General features: G+C 42.5%; 1 protein-coding gene across 1 annotated transcript in view; it reads left to right on the top strand.

Annotated features, from left to right (window-relative positions):
- ank3b (ankyrin 3b) overlaps positions 1 to 20439 on the top strand; it is a 65420-nt gene that overhangs the window by 15516 nt on the left and 29465 nt on the right. Inside the window, exons 2-17 of the mRNA XM_030774339.1 lie at positions 3156 to 3257; positions 3467 to 3565; positions 4254 to 4352; positions 5591 to 5689; positions 6631 to 6816; positions 7338 to 7361; positions 9470 to 9568; positions 11054 to 11152; positions 11760 to 11858; positions 12278 to 12475; positions 13217 to 13315; positions 13679 to 13777; positions 14385 to 14483; positions 15113 to 15310; positions 18038 to 18136; positions 19054 to 19152. Coding sequence (XP_030630199.1) covers positions 3156 to 3257; positions 3467 to 3565; positions 4254 to 4352; positions 5591 to 5689; positions 6631 to 6816; positions 7338 to 7361; positions 9470 to 9568; positions 11054 to 11152; positions 11760 to 11858; positions 12278 to 12475; positions 13217 to 13315; positions 13679 to 13777; positions 14385 to 14483; positions 15113 to 15310; positions 18038 to 18136; positions 19054 to 19152 — 1797 coding nt within the window. The remainder of the gene's footprint in view (positions 1 to 3155; positions 3258 to 3466; positions 3566 to 4253; positions 4353 to 5590; positions 5690 to 6630; positions 6817 to 7337; positions 7362 to 9469; positions 9569 to 11053; positions 11153 to 11759; positions 11859 to 12277; positions 12476 to 13216; positions 13316 to 13678; positions 13778 to 14384; positions 14484 to 15112; positions 15311 to 18037; positions 18137 to 19053; positions 19153 to 20439) is intronic.

Raw genomic sequence — 20439 nt, 5'->3', positions numbered from 1 at the left:
AAAGAGTGAGAATGAGAAATTTGACATTTTATGCCAAGCACAATTTGTGATTTGTTGTGGAATAGCTTCATAGTGTTCTATCTTTGACTCTCTCTTTCTCACACACATACACTCTCTCTCTTTCTCTCTCTCTCTCTCTCTCTCTCTCTCTCTCTCTCTCCATCTATCTGTCTGTCTATCTGTCTATCTATCTCTCTCTCTCTCTATCTATCTATCTATCTATCTATATTTAAATGTAAACAATATATATGCTCTCTATATGTTTCTATGTTTAATAATAATTCATCTTATAGTTTTACTTGATGAACTCAGAAAAGGAATAAAAAAGATAAAATTAAGATAAAAGAAATTCTGTTGAATCTGACCTATATCATCACAAATACAGCATGACACTGCGAGGAAAATCGATATCCCACGAGGCGGTTTGTGAGGATTCGGCTGTGGAGGGTAAATTTATGGATCCAAAGGAAGAGCAGGGCAGCTTCAGAGGAGGTGGACTTTAAAGACAGCTTAAAAGATTTGCCCCCTCTAGACTGCAGTGTATGCTCCCCAAGTGACATCCAGACACATAAAGAGAGGACATGAAAGGAGAACACCCACACATGTCACATGATGAACCGTCACAGAGGCGAGGATGAGCCATATTTGTTTAAGGAAGGAAGTATAGATGGAGGAGGAAAGGACAGAAAAAGGAGAAGTAAGGAGCCTGATGAAAGGAGAGAAGAAATAGAGTGACATTTTGAATCAAAGAGAATACATACATCTGTCACAAAAGACACATAAGTGTTTAGTTGTGATCTTCTATGTTCGTAAGCAGGTCGTTGCCTTTTAAAAGAGGCAGATAAAGAGATTCCACAGTGTGTTAGATCAAGATGTATATCACATTTGCTGGGCCAGAGCGTGTCTGTGTGTGTGTGTGTCGTGTGTGCGTGTGCATGTATGTCCTTGTGTGTCTGGGGTGTGTCAGAAATATTTATTATGCTACAGCACTGCAGCAGTGGTAAAAGACCCACCACGCCTCTCTTTCTCTCTCCTTCTCTCTCTCTCTCTCTCTCTCTCTCTCTCTCTCTCTTACTCTCTCTCTCTCTCACCCTCTCTCTCTCTCACTCTCTCTTTCTCTCTCTCTCTCTCTCTCTCTCACCCTCTCTCTCTCTCTCTCTCTCTCTCTCTCTCTCTCTCTCACCCTCTCTCTCTCTCTCACTCTCTCTCTCTCTCTCTCACCCCCACTTGCTCTGAGTCTGTGTCTGGTTGCTGAACTGCTCCCTTAGGGCTTGGACAGCCACACCTTCCTACAAACATGCTTCTGAAATTAAATAATGTCGTTCTCTCTATCACATTTTATTTTCATAAACTGATCCAAAGCTCATTAGGTTTCATCATGTATGTTCAACTATTTGAATTGCTTGATAATACAACTACAGACAGTTCAATAACAGAGGTTTTGTTTGTTTGAACAGCTGACTTTTCTCTGTGCTGCTAATGCATTTTACACGCTAATGCATTGTTCCTTTCTTATATAGCAGTTACCGATCAAACGGCCTGTCTGCTCCTGTCGTCAAAAGTCTAAAATTTAAATTAGCTTCATTTCTTTTGAGTGGCCTTAATAAGATAATACTGTTGTTTCAACAAGGTCTGGGAAAAATAACACTTAATTTGCGCCTCCTCTTGGTTCCTAATTTAAATTCATTAATTCATTAGTCCACTGTGCTCTTTCAACCAGTCCTCTCATAGTTGTGAGCCAGGAATGTGGGCCGTCTAATGAGAGGTGCCTCAGAGCAGGCTCGAGGGGGAAGCCTGCACCCGTTTACTGACAGCCCTAAATGAGGAGTATGACTGACTCATAGCTGTCTACCAGATCTATTGCAATACCTCCAAGCTTGATCTGTCATTACATAAGTCCAGACAGCTGCTGTCTGGATGGCGCTGTTTGTGCATTTAAGCATGTGCACATGTTTGTAACTGCGTACAGCTACCGCTTCTCCACAGGAGGTAATTAAAGCGCAGTCTTGTTGATTCTTGCTCAGTTTCATTCAATAACAAATGTTCTCATACACTAAGCAGTCAGTACAAGCTAAAGCGCAACGTCTGTCTGATCTAGAATAGCATGACATCTGTCCAATTCGCTAGTTTAGGTCTCTGCTAAACTGTGTGAGAGATAAGGATCATCATGAGAAAGTTCTGTGTACTCAAGTCTGGCTATCTCTCTAGTGTCAAGCTGGACAGTTGGTGTGCTGCAGTGTGTTAAAGTGTACACAGTGTATTTTGCTTATATTAAGCTCCAAGAGGGTGATTCAGAATTAGGTAAACATAGTACCCTCTTACGTTAACAATGTTTGGTTGGTGTTAATGGATATAAAATAATTCATCTCGGAAACTCAAAAAATCAGCTCCACTCAAACAATGGGAAATCCCACAAAATCCCTCAAAATTTGCTGTGTTGATAGTCTTCCCCTCCAATAGGTGGTGACCCATTTAACTGCAGCACGTGTGGTTTGAGTAATGCCACGGAATTCCCCTTTTGAAAAAAAGAATGTGAATAGATCCAGTTCTGAGGCCCGTCGTCTGTTCTACTTGGTCATGTCCGTATCTTGCTGCTGTAGGTGCTCTTTTTTTGACAACAATCCTTTGTTGAGATCTGCACTGCACTTTAAAAGAAATATGTTGATCTGCAGTTTAATGGAAACGTCAGATGGGCGAGTAAAAAAAGACAGGGCACACTAACACCATCGGTATGCTCAAATGTAACATGTGCTAAATCTGGGCCTTATCAGCTTGACATCCACGAGTCTCATTAGACCAGGTAATTGGGAGAAGCGCTCCCTGACAAGATGTCATAGAGAAAGAATGGCGGTGTCAGAAGTAGAGGGCAGATGTTTTCGGTACAAGAAACTCAGTGCAGGAACTCATTAGATCTGTCTATCCTGCTGTTAGATCTGTGTACCTCACTTCCATAACACTGTAAATTGAAGCCCCTCCCCTGATGGAAATAAGTCCATTTAAATGAAATGTCTCATTTTAAATTTAGCAATTGGTGCACAATCTAAGGGTCGAAACTTGAGCCATGTCGAATAATGTTTTCTGATTCTGTGGCGAACTTTAATTGCATGGGTGTTTGGAATGAGTTGTTGAAGCTTTTCTCCCTGTTTCTCTTTCAGTCTGACAGCAATGCCAGTTATCTCAGAGCGGCCCGGGCAGGGAATTTGGAGAAAGCCCTTGATTACCTGAAGACCGGCGTGGACATTAATATCTGCAATCAGGTGCACCTTCGTACTGTTACACAAACTTAATGGTTTACAGACCGTTACGAAGAAACAGAACTTTCTTTGAGACGTAGACTGTGTGGAAAGCGGAGTATAAAATTAAATTAATGTTGGTTTTTGGTCAGATGACCTCCCATCCTATTTGTAGCAGAAAGGAAAGTACAGCAGTTAAAAGTCTTCTTTTGTCTCTCCCCCTCTGTTTTCAGAATGGGCTGAATGCTCTTCATCTCGCCTCTAAAGAAGGCCATGTGGAGGTAGTGGCAGAGTTGATCAAACTGGGAGCCACTGTGGATGCAGCCACCAAGGTTAGTCCTGCCTACCGGACTGGGTGCGGTGCCAAACTCTGACAGCAGTAGAAGAATCTCTGCCCCATATAATAGACTGAGTGTCTTTATTAATGGTGGCACACGTAATGAGTTGAGCTGGGCTCGGCCCGGCTGGCCAGGCACGCCTCTGCTGCATCAGCAAATTGCAAAGTCATTGTGCCCTAGTATGATTCCAGACTGATCATGAAGAACACATGGAGTCCCACCATAGCAGAGGATCGATTCTCTTGCAACAACCGTTAGGATCATATTGATTTTAACCGGCCTGCCAAAGTTCTGCAGGGGCATCTGTTTTTAGGAAGAGACTACGTAACGAACCAAGGGAAGATTCTTTTGAATGAATGGAACATGCTTCAGCTTTCAGATGACCTAATTGAGATTACACACACTAATATATGGTTCTTACATTAGCGTCGCAATGTTACTTCCTCAGGTATTTCCCTGAATTAATACCCAGGTGGTAATGTCCTGAAAGAATTTATGATTGTATCCTCAGTATGCTACAAGAGCAGGGAGCGTGGTATTAATAGTCGGTGATAGAGGAAATGCCGCATGGTTTGGCAGAGCAGAATGCACAGCTGTCTCAGACTGGCAGGGTGCTAGCAGGTGCGAAACACATTAGCATTAGCATTAATGGGTGGGCTTCTGCTGTCTTTTTTGAAAACAGAAAGGAAACACCGCTCTGCACATAGCCTCCCTCGCTGGACAAACAGACGTTGTGAAAGAGCTGGTGACCAATGGAGCTAACATCAATGCACAATCTCAGGTAAGGCCAACACCTGAGTGTGTCCACATTATCAACAGAAATGCATCAATACACAGCACAGCTGTACATCTCCTTATTTCTGATCCAAGCCATGTCTCCTCTGGGGAGTCTTCATTCAGAGTTTCTCTTGTTTGATACAGCACATAAAAAACACAGATCCATATACTACAGGCCTTGTAGTATACTGTTGACATACGCAAGTGTGTGATATGCTAATGTGCAGACACACACACACACACACACGTATACACAAACCCAAACAGAGTCAGCAGCTGTGCCTGTTAGTGAACTGGGCAGGGCTGTATCTGTAACTGCATTGTTACGTGGCTGGCATGATTAATAAGCCAGTAGCCACTGTGAAGAGGAATCATGTTGACTCTCAGTTTCAGCTTGCCCTCATATGAGTCAGTGTATGTGTGTTTAGAAGTTAGTGTGATGAAGATGTACATTGGAAATGTCCTTCAGGTTTCAAGAGACTCTGCAGGGCTCTGAGAAAAGGCACATTAGAGCTGTCCTCTTTCTCAACCTCTCTCTGCTGTGTGTTGGCCTTTCATCACTCACACTGCTGCCACACACGCACACACATGCACACACACACACCACACACACGCACATCACATACACACACACACACACCACGTACACACACATCACGCACACGCGCACACAGTCACGCACATGCACATGCACATTCACATGCACACACACACGCGCACACACACACACACACACACACACACACACACACACATCGCAACAGAGTCTGATCTAGCAAGAGGTGACACGTTTATCACTAAGAAGAGCAAGAGATTTTCATAAGTGCTGCAATGCTACTGCTTCTCAGAAAGGCAGCCCTGGAAATAGCACCTCAGCCGTGTGAGAATTCATGGCAAGGCTGGTGCATACTGGTTCTTTGCTTTCCCGTTGAAATTTCTGACACAAGACACTATATTATGAAATGCAAACTTTTTATAAAGCTGATATTCACTTTATTGTTTTAAGGAATTCATGGGGTCATATTTCCTACTGTCTATGGTTTATCCCATAAGCCATAGAGAGCCCTTAAATGTTCCGGTCTCTGAAGATGCCCACACATGAATGTGCATTACACCCGCAATAAGGACGATGTTCTCTGTAAGACTGTCATGGTTATGCCCTGCTGATGTAATCATGGTTATGCAGTGCTGATGTGATCATGGTTATGCAGTGCTGATGTAGATATGGTTTTCACTCCACAGAATGGCTTCACACCGCTCTACATGGCTGCACAGGAGAACCACTTGGAGGTGGTCAAGTTCCTCCTAGACAACGGTTCTAGTCAGAGCATCGCCACAGAGGTGAGAACACAGCCCGCTGTGGTTCTTTTCACACTGCACGCTAAGAACTTCACTTCCACTTCCACAGGTGGCCTCTCATCCATATCTCTGCACGGTTTATATTCACATGGAACGCTTAAACTAGACTCACCAGTTAGTCACCTCTGTGAACCGAATCTAAACCTCCTTTGGTGCTCTTGGTTGGGACTGAGTGTTTTAAATGTATTGTCTCTCAGAATGTGGGGCGGGTCTGAGAGCACAGTGACCTTGATGAGTTTTTCAGAGGCAAGAATCTGACTCGTGCTCGTTGCGCACAGAGAGTATTGAATCGCTGCCTGTGTGTTGTGCGTCACAGTGCTTGCACTGGGTTGGGTGGGTCACTCTTCGTCCTTGGGAGTGTATTAGACTTCTGTTCAGTCACACACAGGGCCAGACTGAATTATGCATATCAGGGAGCATTTCCATGTCTCAAGCCCTCTGGTTAATAATTCATATTTGTGTGGGAGAGGTCTAATATTAACATAAAAGACATAATATCTTGTTTTTAGTTACTTTCATACTCACTAAATACTGTATGAAATTTTTATCTCATGATTTTAGATAGAACAGACATTATTTGGAAAGAAATTCCAGTTTTTCAGACAACGGAAGTGAGATTGTTCTGTTTTATGACGTTTAGAGTGAAAAGCTCTGATTGTTTGTAAAGCTTTGATTGTTTGACTGAATGACACCAAATTTTTGTTGATGCTTTTTTGGAATTGGTCATCTAAGTGTGATACTTATTGGCCTAAATACAACAGAGTTTCAGTCCCTTCAAAAATTCTTCCGTATGAATGTTAAACTGTGTGAATTCTTGGTTACATATCTTTTATGCATGTTTTAGACATGTTCAGGATTAATAATAATAATAATAATAATAATAATAATAATAATAATAATGATGACGATGTGTTTGTGTGCAGGATGGCTTTACGCCACTGGCGGTGGCTCTTCAGCAGGGGCATGATCAGGTGGTCTCTCTCCTCCTGGAGAATGACACAAAGGGTAAAGTGCGGCTACCCGCTCTCCACATCGCCGCCCGCAAAGATGACACCAAGGCGGCCGCCCTGCTCCTGCAGAATGACCACAACGCTGACGTGGAGTCCAAGGTAGCCAAGCCGTACCGAACTTCACCTAAACCCCTTTTTCTCGCTGTGTCTGTGTAGAACTTGATGGTGCTGAAATGGCAAACATAGGTGTGTAACTGAATAGGTGTCTTATTGATTTTATAACACACCGAGAACATGCGGAGAAAAATGTATTTTAGTTGAATATGACGTTAGTAAATCAAAACTTCATCTCTTAACATACCTTAATCAATTATAGACTTTCTTAAGTGCAGAGGAGAATCCTTTTTATATCTTTGAAAAAATAAAAATAAAAAAAAAAAAAAACAAAGAAGAAAAAATGATCAGCGTATCTCATTAAAACAATGTCGGTATTTTTATAATGTGAGTGAAGCTGCACCATCCAGTTGAGTGGCCGTTTGTTTTTTTTTTGTGATGTGGTTGTAACCGTGACTGTCACTCACTGTGTTAGCAACCCTTACAGCTTGATGCTCCCATTGTGATCTTGTGAACACTAATCGCCCATTTTGTTTTCTCTCGACTGGTTGTTGTGCTCTCCCTAGATGATGGTGAATAGAACAACAGAGGTATATCTGTACAAATTTTACACACCACATATGTGCCCACACCCTACTGCCACTGCTGCCACTGCTGCCGCTGCCGCTGCTCTTGTTGCTGTTGCTTCGGCTATGCGTTTGTGCATCGCTTTGTTTATTCATTTAGCTTCGCACTCTTTTAGTTACGTTAGTATTTCGCTTCTTCGACGAGACAGAGAAAATGAAAGCAGCATGGATTAGAAAACTACTGACTGTGACTGAGAATTTCTGCTGCTGAGGGGTGAGATTTCTGTCTTAGATGAGACAATGCTGATTGGCTGTTCTGTGCTTTCGTTAATGTGATTGGACGAGCGAGGATGAAGGTGACAGACATCAGTGACTGCTGGGGTACAGTCACCCTACAACAAGCGAAGGAACTGTCCCCTCCAGTACTTTGAAGATGTTGATGTTATTTTAAGGGATAGATTTGTGCGTTCCAAAGAATCACCTGCTCCTATTTCTTGTGCTTTTTTAAAGTTAAAACTATTAACCATGTTCTGTGAAACCATATTTTTGAGAAATGCCCTTTCTAATGGTATCTAATGATGTGTCCTCTAATTGCTGAGATATATCTCAATTGAGTTACCTGAAGTCCTTAAAATCTTTTTTTCAGAAAATGTTCTCAAGGAGTGAACAGAGATATTTTAAGACAGCTCTATTATTTTGAAAAGTGTTTTAATCAAAAGAAAAAAAAAACAACCTGCCAGCCCACGCTCTGTCTCAGCCCAGGGGTAAGGAAACATTCAGGAGTCTCTCTCCTCAGCTTCAGAACAGTGTGCCTCTAAAAAAAAACCCATCACCACTCAGATTCAGTGCATGACACTTTCCCCCTGCAGGTGTCAGCAGAAAAGTCCACTGACGTCTGCAGAGTCTGCAGTCTGCACCCTCCGACTCTTTTATCTCTCTCTCTCTCTCTCTCTCTCTCTCCCTCTCTCTCTCTCTCCCTTTCTCTCTCTCCCTCTCTCCCTTTCTTTATCCCTCCCTCTCTCTCTCTCTGTCTCTCTCTCTCTCTCTCTCCCTTTCTTTACCCCTCTCTCTCTCTCTGTCTCTCCCTTTATCCCTCCCTCTCTCTCTTTATCTCCCTCTCCACCCCCTCTTTATTTCTCTCTCTTTATTCCCCTCTTCTCTCTTTCTTTTTTTTTGGTTCTTTCCAAACGTCTGCTTTCTCCGTTCTTCTTCAGTCAGCATGGCTGCCAGGCTCGTTCCAACTGTGCTGCAACTGCACCTAGTTAACGGCCCAATGGCTGTGCATGATATTAAACACTACAGTACTGACCACTGATGAGTCACTGCTCACTAACACTTGTTTCAGTAAGAAGCTCCTTACTGACCGCCAGTCATGGACAGATAGACTTAGATCCCTCTGACACACTTAAGCTTGCACACTGCTTCTAGATGTTTCCTATCGCTGACAGATATGAGAATGAAGAACTTTTGCGCAAATTGTAACAGCCTGGATCGTAACATAGTAAACTTTTTTTTCAGAAAATATGCCCGCTACTGCACTGACCATTGATATTGCAATGATTAATCCCACGAGAGATGTAGATTGCTCAGATTTAAATATCATTCTGTAAATACTGAGTGTTTACTATGCTTATTGTACTCCTGTATCTGTGATCCGTATTTAATGTATTCATATGTTTTAAAATACGCCATTTGTTTTAATTAGCATTTACCCACATTGACAAAAAAAGAGGTTGAGTGATCTACGTTGAATGCATGTTTCCCCAACTGAGGTTACACATGCACATGATTATTCACAACAGCTTTGCCACAATCCAATTGAGCATATTTGGATAGCGGTTGGTGGCCAGAAAAGCATTTGAAGTCCAAAGAGAGCATATCTTTTAAAATGGACAATCACTCTTCTTCACTCAAATGTGTCAAAGATAAAACAAAAAAAAACCTCAAGCAGAGATGCTCTGGATGGGTGTAAATGGTCGTTTTTTTTAAAAGGATATGCTGATCTCCTGGGCTGCTTTGCTGGTGTCAGTTTGTCTGAATCACTCCCAAGCTCGTCAACAGGTGGAGATCACTGAGCTCCAGTCACTTGAGGCCATGACCTTTGATCTCTGTCATTTCTCTGTTCGATTTAGAGCGGCTTCACCCCACTCCATATCGCAGCTCACTACAGCAACATCAACGTGGCAACGCTGCTCCTGAACCGGGGTGCCGCTGTGGACTTTAAGGCCAGGGTGAGACACACACACACGCAAATGAATTCACAATAGCCATACTGGTTAACATAGACTTCAGCATAGTTTAACACAGTTATAAACACTTGCTACTTGATCAGCTTCAAAGAGCTGCAAATTGTAATGATTTAGGATTTGTTGCAATGTTGTGGAGAGAGCATTTTACACACACAGGGAATGATGTAACAGCAATATTAGGGAAACCTGAAAGTGCAAGTCTTCAACACTAGTCTCGAGATCCAATGCTGAGCCATGGCGTTCCACAGCTGCTGACGTCGTTCTACAGGAGGAGGCACACACCCACACACACACACACATAGACACAAACACACACACACACACACACACCCACACACACACACACACACACACACACACACACACACACACACACACACACATACAGACACACACCGACACACGCACACACACACACACACACACACACACACACACACACACACACACACACACACACACAGACTCTGGCAAATCCCTTTAGTTTCTCACCCCCACTTCACCCCTTACCCCCACATTATGTGAAACATGAACCTGCAGAGTGAGGTGGAATCTGGGGTTTATGTTCCGAGGAACATCCCACATCCAGTGTGTGTGCGTGTGTGTGAATGTGTGTGTGTGTGTGTGTGTCAGATCATCGTTCAGGTGAAGAAAAGGTCTCATTCTTAGAGCTATGTGTCAGAAGACAATGCCTTACAATGGGGCTGTGTGACAGGTGTGACATCCTGCTCTTTGCTTCCCTAACCAGCATTACCTTAGAGGCCTGTGCCTTAGTTCTCCCTGGGAAATCATTCAGAGATTAAATGTCCTCGTTACTCTGCAAGCACAAAGAAACATTCCCGGAGAATGACTACATTTTCTGACCCTGCCCTGTATGAGGCTGAGAAATCACACTGTAAGAGGGAGTTTATTACATTGCAGAGCTGTGATTCAGTAAAGCCTGCTTTCTCTTTGTGCACGCGCATGCGTGTGTGTGTGTGTGTGTGCGTGCACTTAACACACCCCTAATTAACTGGTCCAGCTGTACTTTCTCATTGAATTCATAACTGAGAACAAATTCTCTGTAGTAAAAGAGAGACTTATGCAGATCTCTAAAGACGTGTATAAGATGGCATAGAGCATAGGAGTCAGTGAATGTGGCTAGCTGTCACTAGAGGGTGGTGTGACTCAATGCCTCTCTTAAAATATCTGGCAAAACCATTCTGGCCTCCTCCATTCTTTGAGGAGACATTACAGTACAAATTTAAACATCATATCACCAAGTAAAGAGGTGATTTGATAAATGCAATAACTTGTGTAAGCCAATGAGGATTTAGACTTTAGACTTACTTTCCTCTGGGGATTCTGTCCATTTGTTTGATTTATGAAGGAGTACATTTGAGGTTTAGGATTTATAAAGTCCTTAAAGTCCAAATCCAAGGATCTCACTTCATTTGTTCTTGTATTTTCTTGTGCTGACGTTCACAGAATGACATCACTCCTCTACATGTGGCATCGAAAAGAGGAAACGGGAATATGGTCAAGCTGTTGTTGGAGCGAGGAGCCAGAATCGATGCCAAAACCAAGGTCAGAGCTGACTGCAGTCAAAGAAAACCAAGTTTTCCACTTTCCTAGGGTATATTTATCGCACTGTATGAAGTCAGTTCATGAATTTGCTCTTTTTTTTTTTTATTGTAGTGACCATGCATAAATATGCTTTACATGGTTTACATGTCTGTGACTTGTCTAGTCCTGCTCTGTTCTCTTTTCATACTGTGGCAGAGTAGTTTGACTGAAACTAAGCAGGTTTGTTCCAATTTGATTTCCTCACATAATACCATGATACATTTAATTTGACTCTGATTAATAACAATGCTCTCAGCTCATCGGGGAGGTGTGTTTGGCAAAAGAATCACTGGTTAGAAATGCAGGGCTGCCAGATAAAATTATTGTTCTGATACAGTTTATCACTGGCCCAAAAGCCTCTGAACAGATGGTCCTTTAGAAGTGACCCAAAAGTCCTTGTATGGAATATCTCTGGCACAATGCAGACGCCTCCGTAGGTCTGACAAGATAAGAACCATTTTGTACGTTTTCCAAATTAGGTTTCATAAATGACATTTCTGCGTTGTGTATTGTGTCTCTGAGTAAGACGTGGAGCAGAAAAAGGACGATGTTTTCATCTTTCCTGCAGGATGGGCTGACCCCCCTGCACTGTGGAGCCAGGAGTGGGCACGAGCAAGTGGTTGAGATGTTACTGGACCGAGGGGCTCCGATTTTGTCCAAGACCAAGGTATCATTTGACCCTCGTCGGTTCCTGTACATCGTATTCTTGCATACTGTATCTTTTTCTGTTCTCCATTTTAGGGAGGTCTCACTGCATGACTCAAACTGTTGAAAGACCTAGAAGGGCACGGTCACACGGTCACTTGCTAAACTCTCTCCTGTTTTGGCCGAAGGATGTTGCAATAAGTGTTACAGAGCAATCATTCTCAAATGTTTCCCAACACATTCATGTTTAATTCATATCATTACAAATGATGAAAAAAGGGATGTCCATTTCTCCCAATCAGTAATTTAAGCTCCATGAAAAATTAATGGACGTGTATGATGGAAGCCCATGGCCAGTCCGTATTGAAAAAGGTCAATCGGTTCTTTGCTGATAGAGGTGAGATATGTTATATTTTAACGTAAAACTATCCTGTCCCACAGAATGGACTGTCGCCGCTCCACATGGCTACCCAGGGAGACCATCTGAACTGTGTCCAGCTCCTTCTTCACCACGAGGTCCCTGTGGATGATGTCACCAACGATTACTTGACCGCACTGCACGTTGCCGCTCACTGTGGACACTACAAGGTTGCAAAAGTCCTAGTGGACAAAAAAGCCAACCCCAACGCTAAGGCACTGGTAAGTCTAAGACATCAAAGAGAAAAATCCATATCTCTGCTGTCATCAGACTGATATTTAGTCATTAATAAGGCTCACCGACAGCTTTGTAATCTCTTTTTTTTTCAGTGTCCTAGATAAGCCCTATTTGTGCTTTTTTTGTCCCTGATTTATGTGGTTCTGATCTTTCTCTTAGTAATGAAGTTTTCCCTTTCTTCGGCATCAATGAATTCTTTTGCCTTTTGATGTGTCCTTCATCTGTCAAATGTGATGAAAATGTTATGTTACCTTGAGAGCTGCTGTTATTTTTCATGAGAAACAAATTCTGCATTGAATTTGTTTTATTTCAGTCCAGCGACATGGATCTTTGCCTAAAAACTAAAAACAAGTAAAAGCAAAAAAAAAAAAAAAAAACAAACAAAAAAAACCAACAAAACAATTACTTCATACTGGAGGAAGAGCATACTGTCACTCAAATAATTGGATCAGAATGGGTGTGTCTTAACAGTTAGGGAAAAAAAAAAAAAAAAAAACGGAAGAAAGAGAAAGTGTAGAAATCAGACTTTGCCAAACCTCAGAGCAGCAGGAGTCCAAGGTTTTCGTTTGGCTGAAAACAAAGCTTTGGTGACTGCACACATGTTTATCTGCGACGCAGAGGGGGAAAAAAAAGGAATCCGCAGCATTTTCCGAGGTCTGTGTGCTCAAGAACCAAAACGTCTAAAGAGATCCCTGTAAATATATACAAACATATCTCATTTTTAGAATGGTTTCACGCCACTCCACATTGCTTGCAAGAAGAACAGGATCAAAGTGATGGAGCTGCTGTTGAAATACGGAGCGTCGATTCAGGCTGTAACTGAGGTAAGAGAGTGGGACGTGAAAAATCACGGTTTGAACACATTGAAGCGTACGTAATAGAACTGTGGTCTATATTATCGTGCTTTCACTGCTAGGCGGTATGTTACGAGCGCATGTATGGTTACTTTGTAAGTCATTCTTAAAGAATGTTCCATTACGTTGTTGAGAATCTGTTGAACACTTGTGTTGTGTCTTCTGTCACAATGAATGACTATGTGCTGAGATGTATAATAAAATGTAAAGCATAATCAGCCATTGTTTGATGAAACATACGCGATGCGAAATGAGGTAATCTGTAGTTTTAAGATGAACAACTCAGTTACGTTCCCAGCGCTTCAAAAGTAAATGTCTCTGCTTTCTTTATAGTCTGGACTCACACCAATTCATGTGGCTGCTTTCATGGGACATGAAAATATAGTGACTCAGTTAATGAGTCATGGAGCTTCGCCAAACGCAACTAATGTGGTGAGTCCCAGAAAACTGTTTTACTTTTTTTTGGTCTGTCCAGCTTCAAAGGATTTCTGAGGCTCTGGGGGGAGGGGGTCTCGAGCGGATCATCTCGAAAGCTTTTGATAATGTTGAGGTAAAGCAGCTTAAAGACTTTGAGTTTTGACGTAACTTCCAAAGAGTCGTGTGCTCCTATCTGAAACCTGTCATTGACAAGCTCTCTGTCACACGAGGGCTTCATTTTTCAGATATCTTATTTCGCAAAGTTTTTCAGGGTAATAACAGGCTTAGATCCTCTGCTAAAACAGTGGTCTGGGCTTCACTTGGGCTCACTGTGCTGCCGTAATTACAGTTGAAAACTCCTGTCTGGAGTACATTAAGACTGTAATCATACATTCTTCCTCAGAAAACGCTTACCCAAGCAAGGGGACATTACTGGGCTGTTGTTACCGTAGAAACATGATGTGGGGCTTTGTTGGGGTGAGGCTCATCCCTGCAGTCATAACAAAGCCCACAGAGACAGAATGGAGAGAGAGACTGGCAGTGCTCAATGGGCTCCACACACAAAGCCTCTGTGTCAGAGCATAGTGGTACCTTTCCAGAACTTTCCGCTGTGTTGTTTCAGAGGGGAGAGACAGCACTCCACATGGCTGCCAGGGCTGGACAAGCAGAGGTGGTCAAATACCTGGTGCAAAACGGAGCCCTTGTGGAGGCCAAAGCCAAGGTAAGTCAGAGCTGACACATCACTAAATCTGGAATGCGTGCTGTTTACGACAGTATAATTACAATTTCATCTGTACTTTTATAGCTGGTAGAGGTCTATTAAATCAGTTTGTCAAAGTATAGCAAGTTTTGTAGCAACATCTCTGGCAAAACGTAGTATCTCTGTATAAACTAAGTTGTTAACCTTAGTGTACAATGCAGTTAATTTGAAGTGAGAATATTCTTTTATACTTCGCTATAGAGACTTCTTAACTGTGTACGAATTGTGTTGTCCCACTCTGTTGTTTTGGCTGTTCACAAAACAGTGCTTTTTAGAGCTTTGGAATGTTCTTTACTGCATTGTCATGTTAATTAAAGGCATTAGTTTAGTCTTTTGTTTACACTGTTTCATTGTGGGTCAAAAGGACATTTCGGTTTAATGTAGAGTAACTCCTCTAATGAACATTTACAACAACAACAACAACAACAACAACAACAAAAATACCTGAAAGAAAATGTTCTAGTAGTGATAATAGACAATAATTTTTCATGTATACCATACTTGTGCATGAGATGTGTCTCTTTTCTGAGTAGAAATGCATGTATATGGCTTGTTTACCGAAGAGTAAAAGTTCCTTGTGCTGTTTGCAGGATGAGCAAACTCCTCTGCATATCTCCAGTCGTTTGGGCAAGCCTGATATAGTACAGCAGCTGCTTCAGCGCGGAGCCTCACCAGACGCTACCACCACGGCTGGCTACACACCCCTCCACCTCGCCGCCCGTGAGGGCCACAAAGACGTGGCCTCAGTCCTGCTGGACCAGGGTGCTTCCCTTGCTATCACCACCAAGGTGAACCAAATACACATACAACAGGGTTTTTTTTTGTGTGTGTGCGTGTGTGTACCATGTATTGGTATCTTTCTGGGACCGAAATTCCGCAGTAAGATAGCATAATCTGACAAACGTGCCTGGTGGGGACCAAAATGCTGGTCCCTACTAGGAGAACAATGATTTTTCGGAACTATGCTGTTATTGATCAAACCAAAAGTGTCAAAACATTTCTTTGGTTAAGGTTAGAGATAGGTTATTATTCTTTAGTTACAGGATAATGGGAGTCAATGGGAGGTCCCCACTAGGACATGAATACAAACGTGTGTGTGTGTGTGCGTGTGTGTGGTTGTGTGTGTTTTATGCAGTGTAGTGATAAATTGTGGTCATTCAGGTAATTCTGGTCATTTTCTTAGTTAAATTGTTAATGTCCTCTTAAACATAAGTACTCTTATAATCACACTTTAGTTTTTCTGATCAGTGTCTTATTTCATGGTTTTCTGTTTCGTCTCCTTTTCTTGTTAACTCCCTGGCAGTCAGTTTGGGCGGAGTACATAGATCTGTTCACATGACTTGTCTTTTCCTTCCTTTGACCGTGTTGATAATTTCATAATTTTTAAAGGCAGTGATGGCGGGTATAGCGTAGTTCCAGACACCCAAGCACTACAGGACGGCCTCGGACGTTGACAAATGCCTTTCATACCTTTTCCCATTTTAAAATCTATTCTTCAAATCGCTCGGGATTACGCTTTGTAGCGCGGGACGGCGTGTAGTGTTTCCAGGGCACTTGCTGTAACAGCCCGGTTCTTTTATAGCTCATGTGTTAAGCTCTTGTGCTTTGCTCTGGTAACTCTGAGGGAGGATGGCAGGGTTCAGGGATGGCGGGAACCAGCTGTGGCGGAGGAGGAGGAGGAGGTGGGAGACAGACGTGTTTCCTAAGAGAATTTTCCACTGTCCTCTCGGTGCCCCTCCCCTCTGAGATGCACTCCTGCCATTTCTGCTTCACCTCGGGTCTTAAACTGACTGATTGTATTTCTTTGTTTTGTTGTCGGCGAGCCAGTTTGTGTTAGAAAATGCAAACTGTGTGTGCTTTTGTATATGCAGAATTTTCCTAACCGTGGATATGTTGATAAGCTTGTTGATTTGTGAAGTAAATATGAGAGGCTTTTCCATTTACAAAACCATAAAGTAGGTTTTGACATTGTTTCTACATTCTGCACTTTAAATGTCTCTGTGGTGTTGGTTACGCGTCCCTATCACAGGTTTATCTTGACAAGTAATATTTTGATCCCAAGGAACTTCTGTGATGAGTCTGTATATATGATCTGCTTCATCATGCTAATAGAAGCATAACTCCTCTAAAAAGCAATGGTAAAAGTCGACACTTGCACAGCAAATAGAATGAATGGACCACGTTATATTTTAATTGCGTTGTTGTTGTTGTTGTTGTTGTTGTTGTTGTTATTTGCTTTGCAGAAGTGTTGTGTTTTCAGGAAACTCTTGACTTTTGTAATGTGTCAGCATTTGCATATTTAGAATTGTATATGTATATACAATTCTGTGTGTGTGTGTGCTTCTGTGTGTGTGTGTGTGAATGTGTGTGTGTGGTGTGTCCATAGTTAACCCTTGTCTTGGTAGCCTCGGCGTATGTTCACACACTCTAGCACACAGCTTGAGGCATCTGTTACTAGCGAGCTAGCTCTTCTCTCTGACTGATGATACATGAACTGTTTTCTCTCTGTGACTGAAACCACTGCAGAGAAAACTATAAATGAGCTTTAACTCGAACTATTTTGCCGTCTTGTTCAAAGAAGAAAAATAGATGGGCCCGCAGACAATATCGGTTATCCTCATCTTTACCACTCACCAATTTCTAAGTGCTTCTAAGTCCTGGTCGAGTGATTGAGTGTTGCACTGTGGGAACAAGCTGTGGGAGAGAAATTGATTCCTAATGTTTTCCATGCTAAAACATGACCTCATGCCACACTGTTTAGCCAAGCTCAGAGGGCTCAAGTGTGTAAGTCACACACACGCACACACACACACACACACACACACACACACACACACGCACACACACACGCACTACCACACGCACTACCACACCAAGCTGAAAAAATGTCCTTCATTGTTCTAGTACTGAGATGAAAACAACCAGACAGAAAAATGGCTAAAACCCCACTCACAATGTTCTTGTCTCAGATCACTGCTTACAAAAGGCTAGAGATGAGGTAAAGAGGCTATTATAGTGATATTAGAATAGGACGATAACATTAGAAAGCAAACTGTCCATCTGTGCCAAGATTAGGGATCCCCAGAGTGTCCCCAGTGAAGCAAAGCAGAGATGAAAAACAGTCCTGTGTGTGTGTGTGTGTGACCTGCATGCACTGTTTAAGATCTCAGCACACAGAGGAGTGTAGGACCTCACTGTCTCGGATGGCCTTCCTGTCGAGTATCAGCAGATCAGTTACAGAACTGCCTCACCTCTGGCACGAGGGAGCAGTACTAAACGGCTGTGGTTTTGGATTACTCAACTGGGAGGAAACTTGTGCAATGTTGCTTAGGGTGGCTCCTCTAGTCCGCTGTCCCTTTGCTTAATGTTGCCTTTGTGCTGCAATAAATTCATTCTCCAAAGAGCCAGGAACAATCAGCGAAACCCACGACACTGAAACCGATGTTGAGCTCCATTAAGCACAGACAGTGGGCCTTAATTTGCACTAAATGCATTTTCATTCTCTGCATTTTCAGAAAGGATTCACTCCTCTACACGTGGCAGCAAAATATGGGAAGATTGAAGTGGCCAACCTCCTCCTGCAGAAGAGGGCGCCACCAGATGCAGCGGGAAAGGTAGAGAAGGGCGACGGAGAGCAGGTCCACACAGCTGCTTCCTCTCCCGCGCCGTCTAATCACATGTTCAATATTTACCGTTTTATCATTGTCACCAGGTCAGTTCACTCACGGCGTGATTATAATCCCCCCCGTGAGATGAAAGCCGCGTTATGAAACCATCGATAATTTTGGTAGCGCCACTGAGCGCAGTATCGCGTCTGCCCCCGCGCAGTTTTTGTTATTGCTTTCTAAATTATCGCCCCGTTTCCAAGAAGTCAAGCGTTCGTATTGCAGGAGAGAGAATTGATGTGGCTCCTGCTCGGTCGGGTTTCACTTTACACGGGAAAAAGGCCGGAAAGGTTTAGAACAGGTCCCAGAGCTTCTCACTTAAAACCAGAAAATATGAGCACAGAGCTAAAAACAGAATACTGTATTTTTCTAATATTAAACACCACAAGCAAATAATACCACACGCTGATGCTTTCTCACGTAAAGCATGGCAAGACAATTCGCTGGTTCTAGATCTGTGATTTTTTTTCCTGCTAGTAATACGTTTCACGTAAATGCATAAGATAACTGGAGTGAAAATCTTTGGGACACATTATGCAACACAATCCTTGCACTTATTGTGTGTGTCCCCCAGAGAGTGAAATGCTCCTTTGATTAAGCCACTATGTCCATAGACACAGGTCATCAATATGCAGCATTGAACAACATGAACAACAAGCCTGAGGTCGGCAGGGCCCTGTGCAAACACAGCCGTTCACCTGAATGGGTGTTATCATTTGCAATTAACCAGCTGTTGGTCACATCCCCTGTTTTTCTTCACTCTACCTTATTTCTTCCTCTTAATTTGTGTTTCACTGTTTCACTTAATGCTGAATAGTGTGTGTGTGTGTGTGTGTGTGTGTGTGTGTGTGTGTGTGTGTTTATAGAGTGGATTAACCCCACTGCATGTGGCTGCACACTACGATAACCAGAAAGTAGCTCTACTTCTCCTTGACCAGGGAGCCTCTCCCCATGCAGCTGCCAAGGTACCACCTGTCCTTCCTCCATCACCGTGTGCTGCACATCTGCACTCTGCAATCAGCATAATATACCTAAGAAAAAAAGCAAGCCATTAAATACACACACACCATGGCACAACAATAACACGCCATCTCACATCACTCAGCAGTCAAGGTAAGTAGCAAACTTTACCAAAGATGTCTCTCTCACATACAGTTCATTCACACAGTTACACACACACACACACACACACACACAACTCTACTCATACTAGTACTGATACACAGTCACAGTTCAAATAACACATAGCTAATAAAGTATACACATTTTGTAACACAACACAGAACCAATATACATGGATGTTTATACATATATTTCACGTGTACATATCCATATGTACATTCATATCTATAGCTTACTTCTGTCTTTATTATCATCTCCTATGTCACCCACTGAACTATAGACCATTGGTATGCACAGTCATCCCTCGCAAACATCCTGCATTATTACACCATTATCCAGAAATCCAAACTGCTATTGTGGGTTTTTTTTTGTTGTTGTTGTTTTAGCGGTTCTAATGAATTCCTCCAGATGGTCCTTGAAATTGTTAACTGTTAGTTGCTTCTAGAAAAGCATAGCAAACCAATTATAGTTTCCTGTCAGCCTCCCACTTACTCTTTGTGTTGATCTCATTTTTGTGTTGATCTCCATTGACCCATTGGACAGCTAGTTGTAATTGGGTAATTATGTTTGAGTTGCGTAGCAGCAAGGAATAAAGGTGAAAACATGAGGCAAACAGAACTCCTTATAAGCCATATTCCTCCCCTCTGCAGCCGAGTGGAATGGCTCCGAGTAGGCTTAGTAACTGATGAACGCTCGCATAATTTCACTGAGCGACTGCAAACTCAAAACATCACCAAGTCACTCTCTAGATGTTTTTAATTTACCGCTTGTGCCAAGAGCTATGGGCCTAAGTAATGACGCAATGTTTGTTCAAGCGTAGTTTTATTTTAAAATGAAGATTTTTAAAGAAAGGACATTTCGCGTTCTTTTGAGCTGAGTTTACAAGTTGATCTGGATTGGAATCTGTAAACTGTTGAGTGCTGAAATTTCTTGTATGTTTTGAATTGAAAGGAAGGAACCGTATGTTGGCAGCTTTTTAGACGTTTGCATTTTGTTCCCCAGTGGGAGCCCAGTGGGGGCCCTAAACAAATACGGTGACCTAGATACTGCCTTTGTTCCACCATGAAGAGCAATTATTGGACTCCAGTATGGAGACGCTTGATGACATGTGGTTGGCCAAACCATTCTCT

The sequence above is a fragment of the Chanos chanos genome, chromosome 5 (genome assembly GCF_902362185.1).
Source record: "Chanos chanos chromosome 5, fChaCha1.1, whole genome shotgun sequence".
NCBI lineage: Eukaryota > Metazoa > Chordata > Actinopteri > Gonorynchiformes > Chanidae > Chanos > Chanos chanos.
The sequence above is the reverse complement of the archived record's forward strand: the minus strand, read 5'-3'. Positions and strand labels throughout refer to the sequence as shown.